The 22344-nt window shown below is 46.1% G+C and overlaps 1 protein-coding gene and 1 long non-coding RNA gene across 7 annotated transcripts in view; one reads left to right on the plus strand and one right to left on the minus strand.

Moving 5' to 3' along the window:
• Positions 1-4141: 4141 nt before the first annotated feature.
• LOC132435316 (uncharacterized) lies at positions 4142-12219 on the minus strand. Its single transcript, XR_009521516.1, has 3 exons — positions 11988-12219; positions 6585-6725; positions 4142-5364 (listed from the first exon to the last, which is right to left on the minus strand). It is a non-coding gene; the product is annotated as an uncharacterized lncRNA (long non-coding RNA).
• DCTN1 (dynactin subunit 1) overlaps positions 5373-22344 on the plus strand; it is a 31028-nt gene continuing 14056 nt past the window's right edge. For 3 of the 6 annotated variants that reach the window (XM_060027490.1, XM_060027491.1, XM_060027493.1), the window contains exons 1-5: positions 5373-6399; positions 19164-19409; positions 19705-19783; positions 19983-20017; positions 20725-20745. In XM_060027490.1, coding sequence (XP_059883473.1) covers positions 19182-19409; positions 19705-19783; positions 19983-20017; positions 20725-20745 — 363 coding nt within the window. In that variant the 5' untranslated portion in view covers positions 5373-6399; positions 19164-19181. The remainder of the gene's footprint in view (positions 6400-19163; positions 19410-19704; positions 19784-19982; positions 20018-20724; positions 20746-22344) is intronic. The other 3 variants (XM_060027492.1, XM_060027494.1, XM_060027495.1) reach the window with 1 other exon arrangement.

Here is a 22344-nt window from a genome sequence, read left to right on the forward strand (position 1 = left end):
CTGCAGTCTGATGGCTGCTAGATGGCAGGTATTCTTCTTCCTGAGTTTCCTCAGGGTTCACCAGCTCAAGTTGGAGGGCTGCAATCGCCGATGACTGATCCTCTCCTCTTGGTCGGGAATCTGACCAATATTTGGGAGACATTTCACGATCAAATTTTGTCCCACGGTGCTGGGAGGCTCATCCCAGGTCAGGCAAAGATTCTTGATATGCCACTCCAGGTGCTAATTTTTGGATTAGGCCCTATTGATAATTAAAGATTCTCTGGATTCTCTAATTATGATCCAGGAGACATTTTCCCTTGTTGCTTCTTCCCATACCTAGAATCATATTATTACAATTATTTTATGTTATAAAAGTGATTTATTTTCTTAAGATGTTTAGCCATAGAAGTTTTGTTTTGAGGCCTGGTTACACACCGGGTACTGCAAGAGACAACAATCTTATAAAATAGGATATAAGTAATGCAGCTAGTAGCAATGACAAAGACATAGTGCTGCAGGGAGACACAAAGCACAAACAGTTTGGAAATAAAGAACAAATTCAAACAATGATTAACATAATATCAAGTCCACAGGACAGCCTGCTGGAGACAAAAAATTCTGGCAGGATCAGGTAGAGAGAAAAAGATAAACGTTTCGTCTTTGTTTACAAAGGCATACTTTATCAACCTGTTGTAGGTCATCGCATAAGAGAAAAGGTTTTTCTGAAAAACAAAGATTAAAGTCAGTATATTTCCCAAAGTCATAAATCATATCTGCCATGTTTTCAGTCTCATGTAATTAATTCCCATTGATCTGGATGAAATAATCAGGTTTCCCATTAGTTTTGTCATATGTTACCCAGTCCAGTGATATTATCTAAAGGCTATCAGAAACTTATATTTCTTAAAAAATTCCTTTTTATCAGTCTTCTTGAAGATCTTCATTTTGTAAAAGCCTCAGGACAAAACTTAAAAATACCATGGTTAAAGATTTGAGTACAATGTAATTAGCAGGAAACTTGGATATAACATTTTAGAATAACTAGTATTATGATTGATAACATATCAGGACATAGCAGATATTAGGGATTCCATATAAATTTTGGAATATCTATAAAAATGACATTTATGCATACACCATAACCTAAGGTTCATCTCCAATCACTTGACAATGTTTTTGAAGTAATTTAACATACCAAATAAAATTAGTTTGACATCTCTCTCTGAGATGTCTCAGAGATGTTCTTTTGAAGTATCTCAGAGTCAACTGGAGGCTAAAAAGCTTTATTCAGATTTTGATATTTAGGAAGTTTGTTAAAAATATCAAAAAGGGGGCTTCCCTGGTGGTGCAGTGGTTGAGAGTCCGCCTGCCGATGCAGGGGACACGGGTTCGTGCCCCGGTCCGTGGAGATCCCACATGCCGCGGAGCGGCTAGGCCCATAAGCCATGGCCGCTGAGCCTGCGCTCCACAACAGGAGAGGCCACAACAGTAAGAGGCCCGCGTACCGCAAAAAAAAAAAAAAAAAAAAAAGATACACAAAAATATCAGAAAGGTTTTAAAACACAACAGGATCATAGGTCACTGAGAAACAGTACTTATTCATTTAACCAAAGTCACAAAACGATTAAAAGAAAACAAATACGGATCACCTAAGGGCACAGAAACTTATATAATCTGTTATCAAAAGGAGCACTTCTAACAGAGAGAGAGAGAGATCAAACTCCAGTCTTGTATTAGCTTACTTAACAAAATCCACCTACTTAGGTAACTTAATCGAAATTTAGTTAATCCTGGCCATGTATAAAACTTTCTCAGTAAAATGTAATTCCATTCCTCATACCTTCTTAACTGAAAACACACATTCTACCATTTTGAAATGTTTCATTATTTTCAGTAGCTTTAATTATATATTTAAATTAGAGTCCCCGACTCTTAAAAACCTTAATTTCCAATGACAACCAAGAGGCAAGTAATAGTTACCAAAATCTGGAGAAACTATTTTAGATGATTTTTAAGACATAATTATTCTTATAGCTTACCTAAAAGATCTTATTTCATTTATATTTACTTTAATTTCATCATATCAAGTTATTTTTCTTGCTGACAAATTTGCAACAGATGTAACAAGATTTCATTTAACTTTTATTAAACCTAGGTGCAGTGAAAGTACTATATATAATGCTGATGGCTCTAAAGACATGTCTGTATTAATTAGATCAACAAACTTAAACATTAATACCAGGTATTAATTTCATACTAAATATTTCCCAGTTCACGTGAACCTGAAACTCATTTAGCTTAATTTCTCTTGTATTTAGAATTGTTTGGTTTGTAAGCACTTACTTTTCTTTAAGCCAATTAAATAGGGCTCATTTACAGATTAACCTCAGCAGTGTTATCCAAAGACAGAAACACATACAAACACACAAACAGAGAGACATCATAGTTCTCATTTCAAAAGTTCAGCCCTGAGTCAGGTACAGCAATATAAAACCCATAGGTTTACAAAAGAGGTTGCATTAAAGTTGGGTTTCTGGCAGACGGAACAAATCAAGCTCACTTGTCTAGCTGGCTAAACCCTTTCTACTAATATTTATGGAAAACAAGTCAAGTTCTAAATTACTGTACCCTCTTTTTCAAAATTTGCATTTTAAAAAGATGGCAGAGATAAGGGTTTTTGAGAAAACCAGATAGGACACTTGTATATAGGCAAGATACAGGCAAGTTTCTCCTAGGATGACTTTGTTTCCCCTTTGTTTAATATTTACAAGCCTCTTAAGATCACCCATATTTATTAGAAAATCTATCAACTTGTTCCCCACTGTCAATGTTACCTGGGGCTCCTGTGGGGAAATCAGAATAGCAAGCCTCAAGTCCAAGGGAGTGTCCTGGCCTCTTACAAGATATTGGGACAAGGGAAATTGCCCTGCTGCAGAAGTGGCTCCCAGTCCAAATTGGGTGCCCTGTCGGGTCTTAGATGGTGATACTAAACCAGGTTCCTGTGTCCCGGGTGTTACCATAGAAACTTCTGTATGATCCCCTTGGGTAGGGGAAACAGGAGGCAGTGAATATGTTGGTGGCATGGTGGGGGGGCAGTTGGAACAACTGCTGGTTCATCCTGCTTGGCCACTGGGGGAGCTGGATAGGCTGGACGGGGGTTTAAGTTTTGAAATAACATGTCCCCACTCGCATTTTTTTCTCTTCCCTTGTAGAACAGGTTTTCCCTTGGGTTTTCTTTCAGACTGCTGCACCATAAGGTGGCAGCCCTCTGACTCCTTTTCCTCCTGATGCAATAGCATAAATGCTGCTACATATGGAATCTCATCTCTTTTCCCTGTTCTTTTGCAGAACATTTCTAACTGCGAGATTGTATAATAATTGAGTGAGCCATTCAGGGGCCATCTTTCTTCTGATCCTAACATATATTGGGTCCACACCCTATTACAATAGTACATCATGTCTTTCTTAGTCATAGGCTCACGGCTATGTTTTGCCCATTTATATAATATATTCCCCAAAGGGCTCTCCTTTAGGATAGATGGAGTATTTTCCACTTTTAAAAGTTTGATGACACCAAGACACAGAAGACGCCAACAAATTCCAACACAAAAGGTACAAATTCTAGCATCGATGCACACAAAACCAAGACAAAACCAACGAACTAGTTCCCAGATCGGGTAGACTTACCCTACAAAACCAATGAACTAGTTCCCAGGGAACCAGTTCCCAGAATCGGGCAGAGTCTAACAACAATTCCCCCCTCCAGCAGGGTACCTCAACCAGATTGGCTTGTCCTGTAAAGGAAAAGCCCAGATTGAGGGGGGAATATGTTCCTGGCGTGCACGCCGGAGCGACTTTCCCTCCAAATCGAATCGAGTCCGTTGACTCGCAGCACCAAATTGAAGTTTGTCGGTTCCTTGCTTCAACTGCCAAGTGCTGGGATAACCAGTGCCGCTTCAGGGAATTTTGAAGGGAAGATCCTCAGGACAAATGGTCCTGGCAGCTGCTAGGGCCTTGCCTCAATATTCCCTGACCGGGGCTGGCTAGACACGAGCAAGGCTCCTGGTTGGCTCGCTAAATTTGTTGCCGAGTCCAAGCTCACTCTGCTCTCCGCACGACAGGCCAATGAATCGAAGACGAGGTGTTGAGGTAAGGAATACGACTTTATTCGGAAAGCTGGCAGACCGGGAAGATGGCAGACTAGTCTCCGATAAACCATCTTATCTGGGTCTGGATGCCAGTTACTTTTATAGAATCAGAGAGGGAGAGGCAGTGAGGAAGTAAAGTAAAAGGGCCATTAGTCTTGCAAAACATCTCCTGGAATGACCAGCCTCAGTGAGGTGATGTGTTAATTTCTTTTTTCTTGCAGCCATTCACAGGTGGGCAGGGTTTCCTGAGGCAGGTCATTATGCATGATTATAATAACAAAAGCAACGAAAATCAAAGGTTAAAGTCAAAGAAACAGATCCAATGTGCAGTCCGATTTAGCTCTTCCCTGTCACACACTTAAAAAATGAGATGAAGTGGGATTCCCTCCTTTTTAAAAATGTTTTTAGAGCTACTAAAAAACCTGCATTTACACAATAGTTGGTAAAAATATTCCTCTGGATTGTACAAGAAGGGAGACAGGGACCACTGATAGGACCGGGTGTTTGATATTAATCAGACTTGGCTTCTTTCTTTCCTGCTTCATCAGAGGCTGGCCTCTCCTCATTTTTATTTTCTCCGTTTTCTGCAGGTAAGTCTTCTTTAGTCTCTTGGTGAGCCACTTCAGCCTGTTTTCCCTTTGCTCCCTTTTCCCCTTTGTTTGCACATTTTTGCCTGAAGATTTATCCTTTCCTTCCACCTTTTTGGCTTCATTTCCACTTTTGCAGAAGCTGTTTTAGCCAACAGCATCGCTGGTCTCCTCTTGGGCTCCTCCTTCTCCGCCACTCGGCAGAGCTGACCTTCCTCTTGGACAGACACCATGGCAGCGGGGCGGGCGCGTGCTGGGTGCCTGCGGGCCACAGCATGCCACGAATCTTCACGAAGCTGGGTTGCCTGGCTGTGATGCCAAAATCTTGGCTTTCTGTGCACCAATGCCGAAAAGAAATACGGAGACGGAGTTTTGAAGGAGAAAAAGTAGCTTTATTCTTTGCTAGGTAAAAGGGGGAACACAGCAGGCTAGAGTCTCAAGAACTGTGCCCCCACCCCGCCACTAGGAAAGGTTTTTATAGCTTGGGGCTCGGGGTCTGGGATAGGTGATAAGGCTCAAAGTAATTAAGGTCTTGCATTTCTTTTCTTCTGCAAATTTATGGCCAAAGCTAGCATCAGGCAGCTGAGCAACCGGATCTGGTGTCCCTGAAGTTATCAGCTGTGACCTTCTTTCGGAAATGAAGAGTGCTGCAAGGGTGTGTAGGAGAAGAAATGCCAGGTACAAAGGGTAATTCATATGGGGGTCAGAGAGTAATTGGCTTTGCTAAGGACAAGTCTAGCTACACGTGTTTATGAGTAGTAACAGCTAAAGAATAACCAAGATTGCTTAACACTTTCAGGCCTGGTTATGCTGTTTCCCCAACCTGTTCATTGTTTACTTATTTTCCTTGTTTATCCAAAAAGAAAAGTCTCATTTCTATTTTTACTGCAACAAATACCCCACTGCTAGTTCATTCCCTCCACATCAATGAAGGAAGGGAAATGGGCCTTGCATTCTTGTCTGGCTGAGGATAAACTTCAGTTTTGCTCCATTTGACAAGCACCAGCTATCCAGCCCAGGGGCCCATCTATCTCCTACTTCAGCCGCTGCCACTTCTGCCACCCATGTTTTCTTTTTTTTAATTAAAAAATGCCAAAGTCCATTACGTAAATTTGCATAAGGGCATGAGAATGCCTGAATCCCCATATGATGGATAATACTGAATAGCAGCAAATTTTTATTTTTTCCTTAAGCTACCTGACGAAGGATGGTTTACTAGTATTGTTTTAATTAACAGCTTAGCACTCAGAAGCGTAGCCACCCTCTGGGGGTGCCCTTTGCTTAACGCAAAGGAATCCTCAGGCTCCTCTCTGGGCTGTCTACCCTCTGCCTGCAGAGGTCGCTGGCCACCGCTCGCCTCTCTCCTGTGGTCCTAATCGGCTTCCCGTGTACAGTGCGCACGCGCTTATTTCGCTCCAGGTGTCCAGCTTTGTGCCTGATCGAAGTGTTCTCGGCCGCGCTCAGCGCGCAGTATTTAACCCGGGCTGGTCTTCGGGGAAGAGTAGCGTTTTCCCCCGACCCAGAGCGCCTCTGGGCCTCAGCGGCTAGAGGGCCTGGGACGGGCCTACAGGGGTCGGGCGGCACGGCGGGCAGCCCATGCGGGCGGGGCGGGCCCCCGCTAGGGCTTGGGCGTCGGTCTTCGGTGGGGCCCGGAGCCGGGCGCGGAGCCCCTGACAGGACAGGTACGGAGGCGGCGACCCTGGAAACTGCCTCCTCCCCCACCGTGTTCGCGAGGCTCCTGGCTGTGCTCTGGGGACTCGGCGCTCGCCTAGGGCGCGGCCGGGAGCCGGGTGTGCGGGGCGGGGGTCGGCAGGGGTGGGCCGCGGCGGGGGTGGGCGCCCCCTGCGTCTGGGCTGGTCCGACCCACCTGAGCTCTTCAGCCTGCCGGTGTGGTGTGCTCCCGGGGTCGAGTGATTGCGTCTCCGAATTCCTCCGGAACTGCAAGGGTTCCCCTCCTTTCCTGGGAGCATCCAAGGCACCCCTGAACCCACTCCAAGCTACAGGTTTCCTGTGGGGCACACGGTTGAGAAGTTGTGTCAAACAGAAAAACAGGCAAACAAACAAAAAACAAAGCGGACTCAAGGTGGGGGGCCTGGATATGCGTTTGGTGTGTCAGTCTCCAATTCCTGGCGTCCGCCTTAACTGGCAGGCTCACCCTTGAGCAGTCATCTTAGCGCATCCCGACAGCTAAATCACACAGGTGACGAACTCCGGTATTTTTTAAGAGGCGGTGAAAAAAAGAAAAAAAAAAAAAGAGGCGGTGATTTAGAAACTTACTCTCACTTATTACAGTGTGGAGAGCAGCAAGCCCGTCTTGACCACTTACTAATCCAGTATGCTTAATGTACTGAGAGTCAAGGAGCTATGAGGTGGAGATTGAAGTTCTTTAGCTAATGTATGGGCGAAGCCCAAGGCCCGGGGATGTTAGCGATAGTAGTTAAGGATAACTTTTTTTTCAAAGACAGTTTGTGCTCAAATATGTTCAGAAACTTCATGGTTAAAGTTTTCTCTACTACAGAATATTTTGGAACTTTCAGTATGCTACTGATATTTTTATCACGAATTTCCTACTGGAAGTATAGTATCGAGAGTTCCCCAGATTTGAACGGAAAATACTGTTTTTCTTGGGTGTTACCTCTGTTTAACATACAAAACAGTTTGGGAAATGGAGTTCCAGAATTAGAAACTCAAGGTTTGGAAGGGGCAGTGTAGGTCAGTGCTTTTTGAACTTTAATGCTACATACACAAAATCTGTTCAAGTACAGATTTTGGTTAGTTCTGTATTTTTAACAAGTTCCCGGGTGATGGTGATGCTGCCAGTCCATGGACCACACACACTTCGAGTAGCAAGGGTTTTCACTGGATTGAAAGAGACCATGTTCTGTTCCCTGCTCTCCAGAGCAAGCTGTGCTGCCTTGAATGATCACTTCCCCTGTCCAGACCTATAAAATAGGAGACTGGACTAGAAGATCTCTCAGGTTTCCTTCAGACCTAAAATGTTGTGATTCTAGTCCAGTTACCCTTGTGATAATTGAATTACATCTAAAATATCCTTGCCCTGTGGCCAGTTTGGGCTTGAACATTTCTAGTAATGGGGAATTTACTGCATGTAAGGCATCCCATTTCATCGTGGGATAGCTCAATAAGGAAGTTTTTCATATTGCTAAAATACATCTCTATAACTTCCATCCTGTTGGTCCTAGGTTATCTCTTAGAATCAAACAGAAAAAAAAGTATAATCCCTCTTTAAAAGATGACTCTTGGAAATTCCCTGGCGGTCCAGTGGTTAGGACTTGGTGCTTTCACTGCCAGGCCCTGGGTTCAATCCCGGGTCAGGGAACTAAGATCCCACAAGCTGCGTGGCATGGTGGAAGAAAAAAAAAAAAAAGACTCTTAAAGTGTGAGATGACAGTGTTTCTACCAAGTTTTCCCCAAACTGAATTATCCTTTATTCTTCCATGACATTGTTTCAAATTTCTGTCTCATAAATTTAGTCCTTCTGTGTGGAGTGTAGTGGGTCTGTAGCTGGACTTTGAAGGATGGGTGGGGCTTGCAAAACTAGGGAAAGCATCCTAAGCAGCTGACAGTGGTCCAGAGATGACACTGCGTACGTCAGATCCAGAATTTTTTGATTCAAGTAAGAAATGGTGTGTCAGTGAAAGATTTTGGGCAAAGCAATGTTTTAGAGTGTGTAGTTGTCTTACTGTGGTGTATAATGTGGTTGGAAATGGAGAAGGAGAGAGGCAGGGAGCCAGATATGCTTCACATATCAGTAAAGAGGGCTTAGGTTGATAATAGCAATGCCTTCTATTTATGTATAACATTTTACAGATTACAGAACCTTTCACAGACAACCTTTCCTGTGAGGTAGGCAGAGCAGCTGTTACCCAGTTTATAGATGAGGCACCAAAGAGAGTAAATGATTTGCCTTAATTCTCAAAGCTGTTACATGGCAGACCAAAGTGATGACAGTGGTAATGAAAGAGAAAGGAAGAATGCAGGAGGCAATACTGAGGAAGAATTGATAAGTTGGGCCTGAATGCACATGAGGTTACAAAGGAAAAGAAGTTGTTAGGGAGGAGTCAAAATAGTTGGGAAAATCATAATACATGATCGACAACTGCCATAGGTTGTACTTGCTCGGATCTATCATTGTTAGTGGCTGTTTGGAGTTATAGGTCGGGAGGGATTGTGGTAGAGGATTCCTAGGTTGTTTAGCCTGTCTATTGGTACTGGGTGGTGTGTGGGCCTTGGGTTAGCTGTCCCATACCAAGGGAATTGAGAACTGGATCCTCAGTGTCCTCTGAGAAGGTAAATGCTGAGCAATTGACTGATTCAAATCTGTCTTAGGGTCCTTGCCATCCTGGAGTCTCTGAATTTTGTTTTATATAATTTTTGTTTTGAAGTTCCAGCTAATATTAGTTGTACTTGGCTGATGGACAAATTGGCTATCCAGTCTGACCTCCCCAAGCTCCCACATATCCACTGAGGGTTTCACTGAAGCAGAGACTGGACCCTTGCCACTCTGAAGCCATGCTAAAGCTATTTTCCCAAAAGATCTGCACTTCCCCTAGAGCCTAGAGGTGTCCCCCCCACCCTGGCTCTCTCCTCTCTCTCTCTCTCTCTCTCTCTCATTCTTTTACCCTGGAAGCATATGAGGTTGTGATTTTTTGTCACTGTCCCTGCACTTTTAGTTTCTTAGGCTCCTATCTGGTGAGTAAAGAGCTACATCTCTTGGGGTGTATGTGCGCCTGACTGTTGTACTTCCCCCATGGTGTCTCTGGGAAACCTGTCAGAACCAATTTATATCCCTAGAGCCTGGTGTTGGTATAGGCTTCTATTCAACATTGAGTGTCTTCTGTGTTCAGTGCTTAGGATACTGAGATGAATAAAAATTCTGTGCCCTGGAGGAATTCACGATGGGATAAGGGAGACGATATTGTAAGTAAAATGGGATCTTGTAATAGAGATATTTCCAAAGTGTTGGGCAGAGGAGGGAATGACTAGCTCCACATGGAGACATCAGGGGAATATTCAGGAAAGAGGTGATAAGTAAGTTGAGTCTTGAAGATGAAGAGAGAGACTTGGTGACGTTTGCAACATTTGCAGAGGCATAAGATAGATAGATCCAAGTGGCTGGAATCTAAGAGAACTTTGGGATCAAAGGAGAGGTGATTGATGAGATTAGATTCATAATGAGGCCAGGTTTTTAATGGCGTGTAGTTTTGTTCTAAGGTTCAATTTTGTGGGAGGAAAGCCATTGGAGGTTTTTAGGCAGGGAGGTGATGTGGTTATATTTTGGAAAGCTAATTGTGGAAATAGACTGAAAGGGGAGAATCTGGATCCAGGACATCAGGAGACTCTTGTAGTAACCTGGGCTTGGCTTCAAGCTGAATTAAGTATTAGTGGGGATGGGAAGGAGGGGATATATTGGAGGTTGTTGAGACAGAGTTCACCTGACGTAATGACTAATTAATTGGTTGTTGAGAACAAGAGAGAGGGAGTTGTTGAGGATGACTCAGTTTTCTATTTTGGATTGATGGTGGTACCAGTAGTAAAGGGGGAGTATAGACGAGGAACATTTGCTGGGGGAAGCTTCCGTGTGTTTTGGGTCGTGTTGAATTTGGGCGTCTGTGGCGCTTAGATAGGTGGAAATGTGGGTCTGGAGTTCAGAAGAGAGTGTGTGTCTAGGGGTGGTAGATGTAAGTGGTAGTTGATGCAGTTGGAATGGATGAGCCTAGCCATGCTTATAGAAGACTGAAGATAACAGAGGAGACGACAGGGATTGGTGGGCAAGGTGAGAGAGAATGTTGTCCAGGGAGCTACAGAGGAAAAAGTTGCAGGAAGAGAATCAGCAGCCTCTGTTGCTACAGCGAGGTCAAGTAGGATGAGCTTGGAAAATATACTTTGAGATTGGGCAGTTAGGAGATTGTAGTCACCAGGGCTCTTTTATTTTTTTAGTGTGAGCAGCTGGATGGGAGCCAGGTGGATTGAAGATTGGATGCGAAGTGAGGATAGGGAGGATGTACTCACTTTGAGTAGTTTGGGAAGGAAGGAAGGAAGGAAGATGGTGGCAGCTTGTGGAGGAGTAGCAGAGACTAGAGACAGATTTTCCTAGAATAGAAGTCTTGAGCATGGGTTATCCGATGATGTGTAAGAGCCAGTATAGAGAGGTTGCATTTGAAGGCACAAAGGAAATGAAGATTGCAGAGGAGGGTGGAGGGTTGTCTCTGAAAAGGAGACATCATTTCTTTTGAAGAGGAATGACAGAAGAAAGGAAAAGAATGTAGGAAGAAAGAGGCAATGATGGATACACCTAAATTTGCAAAGGAATTCTTATCTAATAGGTTCAATTTCCTTTCTCAGCAAGGTTATCTGCTGAGGGGTGGGGGTCCTGGTGTGGGCTCGGATAGGAACAGGGACTGGATAGTGGTAAGGGAAACTTGAAACTGTCCAGAGAGGAAAGGGAAAGAGCAGAGTTGAGATATGCTCCAAGAACATTGAGTACCCTCCGAACTTGAATCCTGCACTGTAGGCCTCTCTTTCCTCTTCTTCATAATAATTATGGCTGACTTTTATTGAGTGCTTCATACCAGACACTCTTCTTAGTGCTTTTCAGGCATTCTCACGTGATTCTGACAACTCTGTTAGAAAGGTATTGTTAGTATTTATGTTTTACAGAAGGAGAAATTGAGGCATGGAGTGTTACTTACACTTAGTAGAACTTATGTCTGATGACTGTCTTACCTCTGCAGAAATGGCATTCCTTCCTTGAGGCATCAGAGAAAGGCAGAAATTTCATCCCAACTCCCAGTTTCTGGTCCTTGAGGGGCTGGAGTTTAGGGCTGCTAAGGAGGGCCAGTCTGTGGGTATGGTAGTGGCTTGGGTGAGCAGGGTGGTAGAGTCAGTGTTGCTGCTGTATTTTTACAACTACATACAGAATTCTGAAATTCTTGTGTGATTTCCCAGCAACCTGACTAGAAAGACAAGTGACTGATGATGATTTGTTAGGTACTGCAGGCTGAGACCATGTCAATTGAGATGGTGAATAAGAAAAGAGATCTTGTCTCAGTCAGCCAGAAAAAGAATTTTTGCTGCCAGTTATGGAACTAGGCAGACCTATGACCTTACATAATAGCATAGATTATTAACACTCACCTTTGTTTTCCCCATTGGTGGGATAGATAGAATTTGTAGGTAAGGTGCACACCTGACTTGAGTGAAAGGGGAGAATGATGAGATGGCATGGGTGGAAGAGAAATGGACTTACCTTTTCCTGCTGCAGCCACTGGAGCATCATTTCTGTGTCCTTCCTCTTGATGTTGCCATGGATACGCCTTTGCGTGGTGACTTGAGATTGATTCCCATTATGATCAGATGATGACGTGGATTTAAAAAGAGAAAGGACAGAATGCTCTGCTTCTGGGGAGTGGCCGGTGAGCTGCCCAAATGGCAGAGCCCAGCACAGCCGAGGTGGCTGTGGCTTTGTTGGCTGCTTTGGCTTTTGCTGAAGTTGTGAAATGGTGCATCTCTCTCTTTAGAGCGCAGGCTCAGGGTTCCCTGTCTGCAGGGTCCTAGTGCCAGGGACTTGCTGGTTGATCATGGGGAGAAAGCAGCAGGAACTTCGAGTAGGCTATTAAGTAGGACTGCTGCTAGCTCTGGGAGGGTTGCAGTTCTTTTTCTTTTCAAAGAACATTTATTTATTTATTTATTTATTTATTTATTGGCTGCTTTGGGTCTTTGTTGCTGCCCGTGGGCTTTCTCTAGTTGCAGCGAGTGGGGGCTCCTGTTCCGTTGTGCGGGCTTCTCATTGCGGTGGCTTCTCTTGTTGAGGAGCACAGGCTCTAGGCGTGCAGGCTTCAGTCATTGTGGCAACGGGCGTAGTTGCTCCACAGCATGTGGGATCTTCCCAGACCAGGGATCAAACCCGTGTCCCCTGCGTTGGCAGGTGGATTCTTAACCACTGCGCCACCAGGGAAGTCCCGGCTTGCAATTCTTGAGTACCAGGCTGCACTCAAGTGCTTGTTGCCTTCCTGCAGAAGTGCCTTCATTGAGGATAAGTGAGGCATATTGTGTAGCTTTTCTTCCTGGCTCTTGGAGGTCTGGGCCCTTTGGAGGTGGGCCTGGTAGTCACTGGGTATTCCTAGGGGAGGAGGATATCCTGGGAGGGGGTAGACCTGTATTCAGTTTGAGAGTGGGCTACAGAAATTTCTGGGGATAATGAAGAGCTGGAGAGGTAAAAAAAAAGTCTGTTTAGGGTCTAGGTCCTATCTGTGTGAGATCTGCAAGGCAGATACTGGAGTAGGACCTAGGAATAAAAAGCTCTGTTTATCTTCTTTCGGGGTTCCTGTGCATATCTGGAATCTGGCCTTCCAAGCTTCCAGTACCTGAGCTTCTATTCCCCTCTCCTTTCCTGACTCCTGAGGGACTTATATCCACACATATCCCACTCCTACTAGTGCTTTTAGAGATGTACAACTTCACCCTAGTTATAAGAAAATCTGTATCTTGCTGATTACCTTTATGTTTCATTTTATCTCTTTGCAACCAAATCAAAATACCCCGTGCCTAATGCAGTTCAGTTCAAGTGTGTGGACCCTGCTGTCAGACTGCCTGGATTTCAGACCTCTACAGGTGGGATCAGAGAAAGCAAACAGTTGGGTTAGCCCAGGATCAAGGTTTGGTAAGGTGAGACAAGAGGAGGTCAGGGGCATAAAGGATGCTGGGGTACCAGTAAAAGCAAGGTAGAAATGGTGCAGGCTGGGTGCCAAAGAGGCTTTTCCTCCTTACTGGTTCCTCCTTAATTCCTAATAATCCACTTCTTTTCCTGTCATTTCTGAAATGTTCTCCAAGACCACTGGTAATCTATCAGAAACAGATTTCTTTCCCTCCTCTATTTCCATTTTCCTAGAGTTTTTATTAGTATTTAATATCATTGGGGAGGAAAATGGATTAGAAATCCAGGGAGTATCTGTCTTCTGGCTGAGGTAGCATGTAACTCAGAGTTGTCCTGTGTGACATGGGGTGGGGCCCAATGGTGCTGTTGAAGGATCACCTACCTGTACAGCTAGTCAAATGTGCCCCCCTTCCTACTCACATGTGCCCTGCTGGCTATGAGACTTAGGTGAGTTGTTTGACTTCTGAGACTCAATTCTGTCACCTGTAGAATGGAAATAGTGGAATCCGTGTTGTCTGCATCACAGGTTCGTTTTGGAAGGAGATCGTGAAATACACGTGTTAGTGGTCACAGTTAAATTTGCCTCTGAGAAGGCCCTATGACTTATTTTCTCTCTCTTAACATGTTCAGTTTCCTGTCCCAATTCTATTGTTATCAATCATCACTCTCCCATTATTCCTGCTTGAAAACTCCCAAGTTTATTCATTCCTTTACTTATCCATGCATTCATTCATCCATCCATTTATTCATGCAAGGTTTGAGTTCCTACCGTGTGCAGTTGTCATTGATGTACCCTCTCGGTAATGATGAAGACAATATCTACAATTTGTTGAACACGCATTCTGTGCTCAGCACTGTACTAAATGCTCTACTTCAGTCTTATTTAATCCTCACAACATCCCTGTGAGGTAGGTATTATTTCCCCCTTTTTTCAGTTGAGGTAACCAGGGCTCTGAAAATATCTTACCCAGAGTCATACACATGAGGAAATAAGAGAATCAAAGCTGTACCCAGGTCTGTCCATCTCCACAGCCCATACAGGCCTGCTGCTTCTTTCCCCATGTCTGATCTATCATAGGGCCTTCTCGGGGCTTTTTTGTACTGTCTCTGAATCGGTCCATTTCCTCTTCCCTCTCTTTTTCTCTCATGAGCCTGGCTCAGACCTCCTCACCCCTTGCTCATTACTGCCATAGCCTCCTTGCTGTTTTCCCTGTCTTTATCAAGTTGCTCTTGCCTCCACTCCATTCTGCTCTCTGCCACCTGTCTGATCTTCCTAAAATAGTTTTCATTATGCCAGTCTCCTGCTCAGGAAGAGACTGGCCTCCTGTTGTTATCGGATCCAATTCATCTATCTCTACGTGATGTTAAATTCCCTGACTATCCATATTTACTTTCTAATACATCTCAATATCAGTGTTAATTCATTCAATAAATATTTGACTTCATGAGCTAAGAGTGATGGGATCATAAAGAGGAAAAATTGAGGAGTCTGCTGTAAAAGGCTTATAGTTTGATAGGAGAACTCATCAGAATTCACTGATTCAGCCAAGCTAGTCATCTTTAACTTTCCCCAGTCAAGCAAAATTATTTCTGTGTCTACTCATACTGTACTCACAGATTACAATGTTTGCAGGCTTTTCCTCTCCACATATCTAAACAAAAACCTCATGATTCAAGGGATAATCAAGTATCCCTTTTCTTTTTAGCTTACCTTTTTCCTCTCTGTAATTCCTTATAATATTTATCATCTAGACATTTTATTTTAATACCTATACAGCTTCTGCATTTTTTTACAGAGCACTTTTATGTGCTTTATCTTATTTGAGCAGTAATGTAGATATGGCAGGTGATAGTCCCATTTTATAGAAGAAACAGCATCTAAGAAGTTAGGTGACTATATACACTTGTGTGGCTAGTGAGCTGTGATGTTCTTGGATGTGCGCTCTTTTGAATCTTTGAAGGTAGTGTGGTCCAGAGGAAGAGCACAGCTTTGGAAGCCTAGAAATATGTGTGGTATCAATGAGGAGAGTAAAAAGTGCAGAGGGTTCTGGTTCAGGCTTTGGTTCCAGTTATGGCTCCACTCCTTGTCTTCTGTGTGACTTCAGGGAAGTTGCTCAGTTCTCTAAGCCCTGTTTTCTTGTCAGCATTGTTCCTGGCTTGCCTCTTATGGGGTTATTTTGATGTCCAAATATTATGATAACTAAGTTATTAGCTAACTTTGTTGAGTGCTTACTAAATACCAGGCAATGTCCTAAGTGTTTTACATGGATTATCTCAACTAATCCTCACAACAGCTCTCAGAGATGTTCTTTGTTCCCAATTGATAGATGAGGAAGTTGAGGCACAGAGATGTTAAGTAATGGGACCAAGTTTACGTAGCTACCAAGTGGTGAAGCCAGGGATTGAATGTAAGCAGCCTGAGTCTAGAACCGGTATTCTTAACCATGGTACTATACAATTGTTTTTTAAGGTGTTCTGTAGACTGTAAAGTGTTCTGAACATGCAGAAGTCCAGGCTGCAAGGAGCTGCATGGCCCTGCCCACCTGTGTAATGGTGAATAGGGAAAGGAGGGGGCAACATGGAGATTTTGCAGAGGAGGAGAGAAGTGGTTTCCTAGGGGGTCTGGCCAGGATTGGAGATGTGGAGAGATGTTTGGGGGCCATATATCTGGCTGTTGGCTATCATTCTCCTATTAGGCTATCTGGCCTGCCTTAGAAAGAGGGTGGAATGGAGGAAGACCCTGTTCAGCCAGTGAAGCCCAGTGCCGACAAGACAGGTATCCCTCGGCCCAGGGAATCTACATCCACACTGTAGCTGGTAGAGCCATAGATCAGACCCCAGGGCAACCTTGTTAGCTACTTAGGGGCGGGGACTGTTGGTTTCTAGCCCATTAGATGGATAAATGAATGAAGTGGTTACATAGCCCTCTTGAGACCTCTCACTAGAATGTATAATCTTATTAAACGTTTTAAATTATAAAAGTAATATGGTTATTAAAGAAATTTTGTGAAAAATAGAAAACAAACCATCTCATTGTTTCTCTTAAGGAGATGCCTAGGAGGCAAGGCCAAGAGTACAGGGGACAGGTGGCTGAGGTGGACTGGGCACTGCCCCCACTTGTAGGGGGCAAGTGGGACTCTCTGTTTCTGACCACCACCCTTACTATCTGTTTGAACCTGATACTCTTAGGGTTCAGAGCCTGGCCCTTTATAACGACTAGAAGGGAGGAAGAATGACCGTGGCAACCTTTGCCAGTGTTGAGGGAGCTGGGGTACTTGACTTGCTTTGCTTTGCTTTGCTTTGCTTTGCTTTGTGTGTGTGTGTGTGTGTGTGTGAAGTTGCCTCCATTGCTGCCCTTCCTTTGCTGTGTATTGGGCAGGGGGCCTGGCTGCTCGGGCCCAGGGTGAGATTGAAATTCAGACCCTAATCACGTGGGTTTGGACGTGACTCCAGAGTTTAGAAAGGGGAGGGAGGAGGAAGAGCACCAGAAAGGGGGGCGAGAGACCCTAATTTTGGCTGTGTGAATGTGTCACTTGATGCTTGTGGGTCTGCTGAGGCCTCACATCCTGGGGGTGGGAAGGGTGGCAGTGACGGTGAGGGGGTGCAGATTAGGAGGATCAGCAGGGCTGTGCTCCCAGCTGTAGGACAGTGTACTTAGAGGTGAGTGTTGAGGGTCTTTGGCGTGGGCCTAGTCCCTTATACTCTGTCCCTCTTGACTGGCCCAGGTGAAGCAAGGGGGCACTAGGACCCAGAGGCTAGCTCGATTCCTGACAAGTCTAGAGCAGCACTAGCGCAGAGTGAGACTCATCAGCTGGCAAGCAGGATTCGGTGTCTCTGGGTTCAGGAATCCTCCAGCAGCAGAGGGGACTTGCTCCTCAGCCCCCATCTCTGTCCCTACCCCTACCCCAGTAGGCCACCCAGGGAGGTCCATGGACTAGGGAGGGCCAGGCTGGCTGGCTTCTGTGTTTGTCCATGAGGGCCTGGAGCCCTGACCCTCCTGCCTAGGTTTCTGCCTTTTCTTTCTGTCTTTGGCCAGCTGGGGGAGGGGGTAGAGGCCGGGTGAGCAACATGGCCCAGAGCAAGAGGCACGTGTACAGTCGGGTAAGTGGTCCTGATCTGGGATGGCCACGGGAGGGCTTCTGGAGAAGGCCTTGGGTGGCTGTGGACATTGCTGTGGGGGGTGGGGAGACAGGCGGTAGCTAGGCTGGGGCCACTCGCGGCCCTGACCGTGTGGGACTGCACAGGCTTCCCTTCCCAGAGTTGGGCCCTCTCTGGGTACTGGTGAGGCCTGACCTTTGACTCCAAGTGGACCTCAGGCCAGAGGTTCCTGAGGGGGCCAGACTATCTTGGGGATTACAAATGGGGTTGGTGGGTTGGAATGGTCTTTCAGTGAAGTCTTTCTTTAGAGCTGCTTTGTTGTTTGTCACTCGCTTTCTTGCTCTTCTGACTGAGATTGAATCTGTAGCCACTCTTGTGTCCACCTGATTCTGAGAGGCTTATTAGGGTTAGGAGGTTGGAGAGCGTCTCTGAGTTTGGGGCCAGCCCTGATGTTACTGTCAGTTCCTTTTATTGTCAGGTCCGTGAGAGCCACTCGGCTGTCCCAGGTATGATTTGGCCTCTCGGAGCCCCAGGGAACGGTATCCTCACCTTCTTGGATGAGCTCTTTGGGGAAGAGAGTTAGGGAGTCACTGGCTCTGGCAGAGCTCTCTTATGAAGCCAAGAGGGGGCATCAGAAGGGGGCCCTGTGGAGTCTTCAAGGCCATGCTGTCACTTCTTCATGCTTCCTTCTCTGTTTGTTGCAAGGCCCCTGGTTCATAGAGCTGCTATTGCTAAAAATGGCTTAGGTGTGATTTTCTTCTAAGCCGTGGGCCTATTTGGAACCTCATTTCATGTTGTCCTGTCATCATGGGTATGTCAGAAGATGAGAGCTTCCCAAGGACAATGTTTAGTCTATTCCCTTGCCTTGTCCATTATCACCATGGATAGGGTGATAAACCATCCATTTGAACCACTGGGCAGAGTCTGGGGGACAGATGCAGGACAGATCTGAGATACCCGATTTACCTGGCCTTTCTTTTTCTTTTTATAGTGACATCGCATGAGTGAAGGATCTCCAGAACTTGTGGGTAGAGAGTTGATAGAACAGGGCTCAGGCCAGGAAGAAGGGAGTAAATTGTTGGACGGGCTTGGTGAGGCATCTAGGAGTGTGCTGGTGGGGGCGGGGAAGTCAGGTCAGGAAGGAGTGGTAGTGACTTAAGGGCTGGAAGGAGGCACAGTTGTGTGCCCTCAGGGAGGACAGGCAGCAGTAGGGAGGGAACAGGGTTAGTGGGGTCGCTCACTGACTCACCTGCCTTCCCAGCTCAGGCTTTTGAGTCAGGCCCTGGGTTGTGGGGAGCCTGGTCTAAACTGAGTTATTTGTTTGAGCTTCATTCCCCTCCTAGGGGGCAGTGCTCCTTGAGAAAGCAGCCGTGTGGGGTGACATTCACAGATCTAGCAATGAATTCTGATTTATTAAATTTAAATATAATCTCTTACAAATTCTGGCAGATTCCAGAGGCGTTTTGAGAAGTTCTAGAACACAGCACTGACATATTTTCAAAAGGGAATTTGGTGGTGGTGGTGGGGACACTTTACCTTGAGAATGGGGTTCAGGGAAGTGACTTTTGATCCCTTTTCAGGCCAGGATCCTGATTGGGGCCTTTCTTATATATTAGGATGACACCGTTGACCTGAGGCTTTTAACTGTGTATGTTTGCATGTGTCTTTCAGACTCCCAGTGGCAGCAGAATGAGTGCGGAGGCAAGTGCCCGGCCTCTGCGAGTGGGCTCCCGCGTGGAGGTGATTGGAAAAGGCTACCGTGGCACTGTGGCCTATGTTGGAGCCACACTATTTGCCACTGGCAAATGGGTAGGTGTGATCCTGGATGAAGCAAAAGGCAAGAATGATGGAACTGTCCAAGGCAGGAAGTACTTCACTTGTGACGAAGGCCATGGCATCTTTGTGCGCCAATCCCAGGTACTCACCTCCTGTGTGTGTGTGTGTGTGTGTGTGTGTGTGTGTGTGTGTGTGTGTGTGTGTGTGTGTACGTGTACATGCTCTGTTGCATGTGCGGCTGGTGTGTTGGTGCTCCCTTTTCCTGGGCATGAGCATAAGTCTCTGGTTGGTAGAGTGGGAGGTAATGGGGGAGGGAAGATTAAGAGCTATCCTTAAGGAAGCTGCCCTGTACCCCAGGTTTGCTTAAGGCCTGGGGAAGGGCCCATATTACATCCAGCCTTGATCTAGCTATATAGAGTCTATTCTGTGTCCTCAGATCCAGGTATTTGAAGATGGAGCAGATACTACTTCCCCAGAGACACCTGATTCTTCTGCCTCAAAGGTCCTCAGAAGAGGTAACAGCCACCCACTTAAGTTGCCTCCTCACATCCAGGAGTCCCCAGGACTTCTCCCCAGAACACGGGGCCACAGTGGATCCTGAGAGTTTCCATCACCACCATATTCCCTTGTTATATCTTGCCTAACCTGCCATGACGTTCTCTGCCTCTACCCCTCTACACAAACACACACTTTGTTTCTGTTTGCATTCTACAGAGGGAACTGACTCAAATGCAAAGACCAGCAAACTGGTAAGTGGTTACGGGTGGGGGTGGGAGTAGTAGAGGGAAAGGAGAAAGAGAGGAGGGAGACTCAATACCAGGCAGGTAGAAGCAATAGATGAGTAAATTGAGTTAGCCTTCCAGTCTCCATCCTCTCTGAGAAGGAAGCTTTCTGGGTATGAGTTGCTGCTTTAGGTGTAAGGGTGGTATCAGGGAAAAAGCTATTAAGGCCCAGAAGTTCTGGATCAATTGGAACAGAGGCTGGGGGTGAAAGGGAGGACAGGTCTGACCCCAGTAGTGTTGTTGCCAACTTCCTACCTTTTGGTATCCAAGGCTGCCAGCATCTGATGGGTGTAGGGTAGGGGTAAGGTAAGAACTGGAGAAAGAAGGTGCTTTCTTTTTCACAAGTGAATGGAGAGGAGGTGGACCCTCTGCCACCTGTTTCAGGCTGTATGCAGAGGGCCTGCTGGAGCCTCCCTCCGCTGCTCTGTGCAGGATGTGTGAGGTGGGGCTCCAGACTCTCCAGCTCCTCTGGGTCAGGGTGTGGACCTCCTGGAAGCTGATCCTTAAGGGAGCCCTCACCTCACTTACCCTGGATTTGACAGTGACCTGGCTCCCCCCATACCTGGCTATGCCTGAGTTGGTCTTAATACCTACACCCAAGATATCTGGCCAGCTAGCACAGTGTGATGTTTAAGCCTATTCTCTAACTCTGCCCTTTCCTACTCCTCATGCAGCGGGGCCTGAAGCCTAAGAAGGTGGTGTGTTTACTATTTGTGCCTGGGTGGGTGAGGGCCATGAGCCCCCTCCCCAGCTGTCCTGCATGTCCTTGGGCTGCATGCATGTGTGTGTGACCTTGGGGCTGGGATGGCCAGAGGAAATGGCAGCCTTGGCTTTCAGAGTTCCTTTGAGGGGTGCAAGGACATCAGGCTCAGGTAGTACTCATTAGGGATGATCCTCACCCCTTCCCACATTCCTGCCCATCGCCTAAGGACATCTAGTCAGAGACTCCAAGCATTTGACTGTAAACAGTAGCAGCATGGAATAGAGCATTTACTGGGTTACAGTGGATTCTCACTTAGCCTCAGCTTGGGGGCAGTGGGAGGAGAGACTGGGGGTCTGGAGGTGAGGAAAGTACCAAGTGAGGTGGTTAGGTAAGAAGGTGGGAGGTCAGGGAACAGAGCACAGGAAGAACAGTCCTGAGTTGAAAAGCCTGTGTTGTTCTTGTCTCTGGGTGGGTGCTGCCATGAATGCCCACCCTCACTGTGCTCTGTCAGTCTTTCACTGCCTCTTCCTTCCTCTGGTGGTGTGCCTGAGGCCCACCTCCCACAACTCCCACACCCCTGAAACTCCTCTAGTCTTAAGTTGCTGCCATGACCACTTCCTCACACCAGCCCAATGCCTTGGGGCTATGCCCAAGCTGTCTCCGACCTGCATGTGCCTGTCAGACCTGTATGTGCTGTGCTGTATGTATGATTCTGTGATTTCCTTGTCACCAGCCTGTTTCAGGCCCTTCTGACCTTGCACGGAGGGCTACTAGATTGGGGCAGTGGAGGGGAGAGTAAAACATCTTTTTTTTTGACTTCTGGTTGGTGGTGGGTCCTCACTTTGGAGTTTTGCCTTGGAAGAGACAACATGATGGTACTTGCTTTGGGGTCCTGGCTTGGGAGGGAATGGGGATATAAAAAGGAAAATAATTCTCAAAAGGATACTGGACCCATTCCAGACACTGGGCTTCTTCCCTTGATTATTGGCTCCAGGTTGGGGTTCCCATCTCACACCAGACCCCTGAATAGAGAAGAGGATGGACCTGCAGTCTGATATCTATGGAGGAGTTCTGGCCGCAGTCTGACTTGATCCTGAGAAGGGACCTGAGCTGTGCCCAAGTCTTGGGGTTTTGGCGGCTGCCTAGAGAAATGTGGCAAAGCCTAGCCTAGGCTGCCTGTGCTGGGATATAGCACCTTCTTGGCTCGTGATGCAGAATGTCAGTCAAATAGTCAAGTCCTCCCCTGGGTCTTCCTCTTCAGTGCTTCTGTCACAGCACATCACTTAACCCAGGGAACAGGGAGGTAGCACCAGAACAAAAGAAGGAACTTTGAGGAGGAGGGTGGAAGAGAGAACCCAGATGTCTCTGCAAGGTGCCCAGTCCTTTCTGGAAGCCCTTTAGAGACAGGTTTTAACCTGACTACAACAAGGGTAGAGTTGAGAGAGGAGCCAAACACTGTCATTAGAGCTGCTGCAGCCCAGATGGAATGTTCCCCAGGTTTCTTAGTGTGCCCTGCTGAGCTGATGCAGCAGGAGTGCTGTGGGTACATGTGCCTGATGAGCCACCATAAGGGTATTATTGTCCATGTGTA

Source organism: Delphinus delphis, chromosome 12 (assembly GCF_949987515.2).
Source record: "Delphinus delphis chromosome 12, mDelDel1.2, whole genome shotgun sequence".
Taxonomy (NCBI): domain Eukaryota; kingdom Metazoa; phylum Chordata; class Mammalia; order Artiodactyla; family Delphinidae; genus Delphinus; species Delphinus delphis.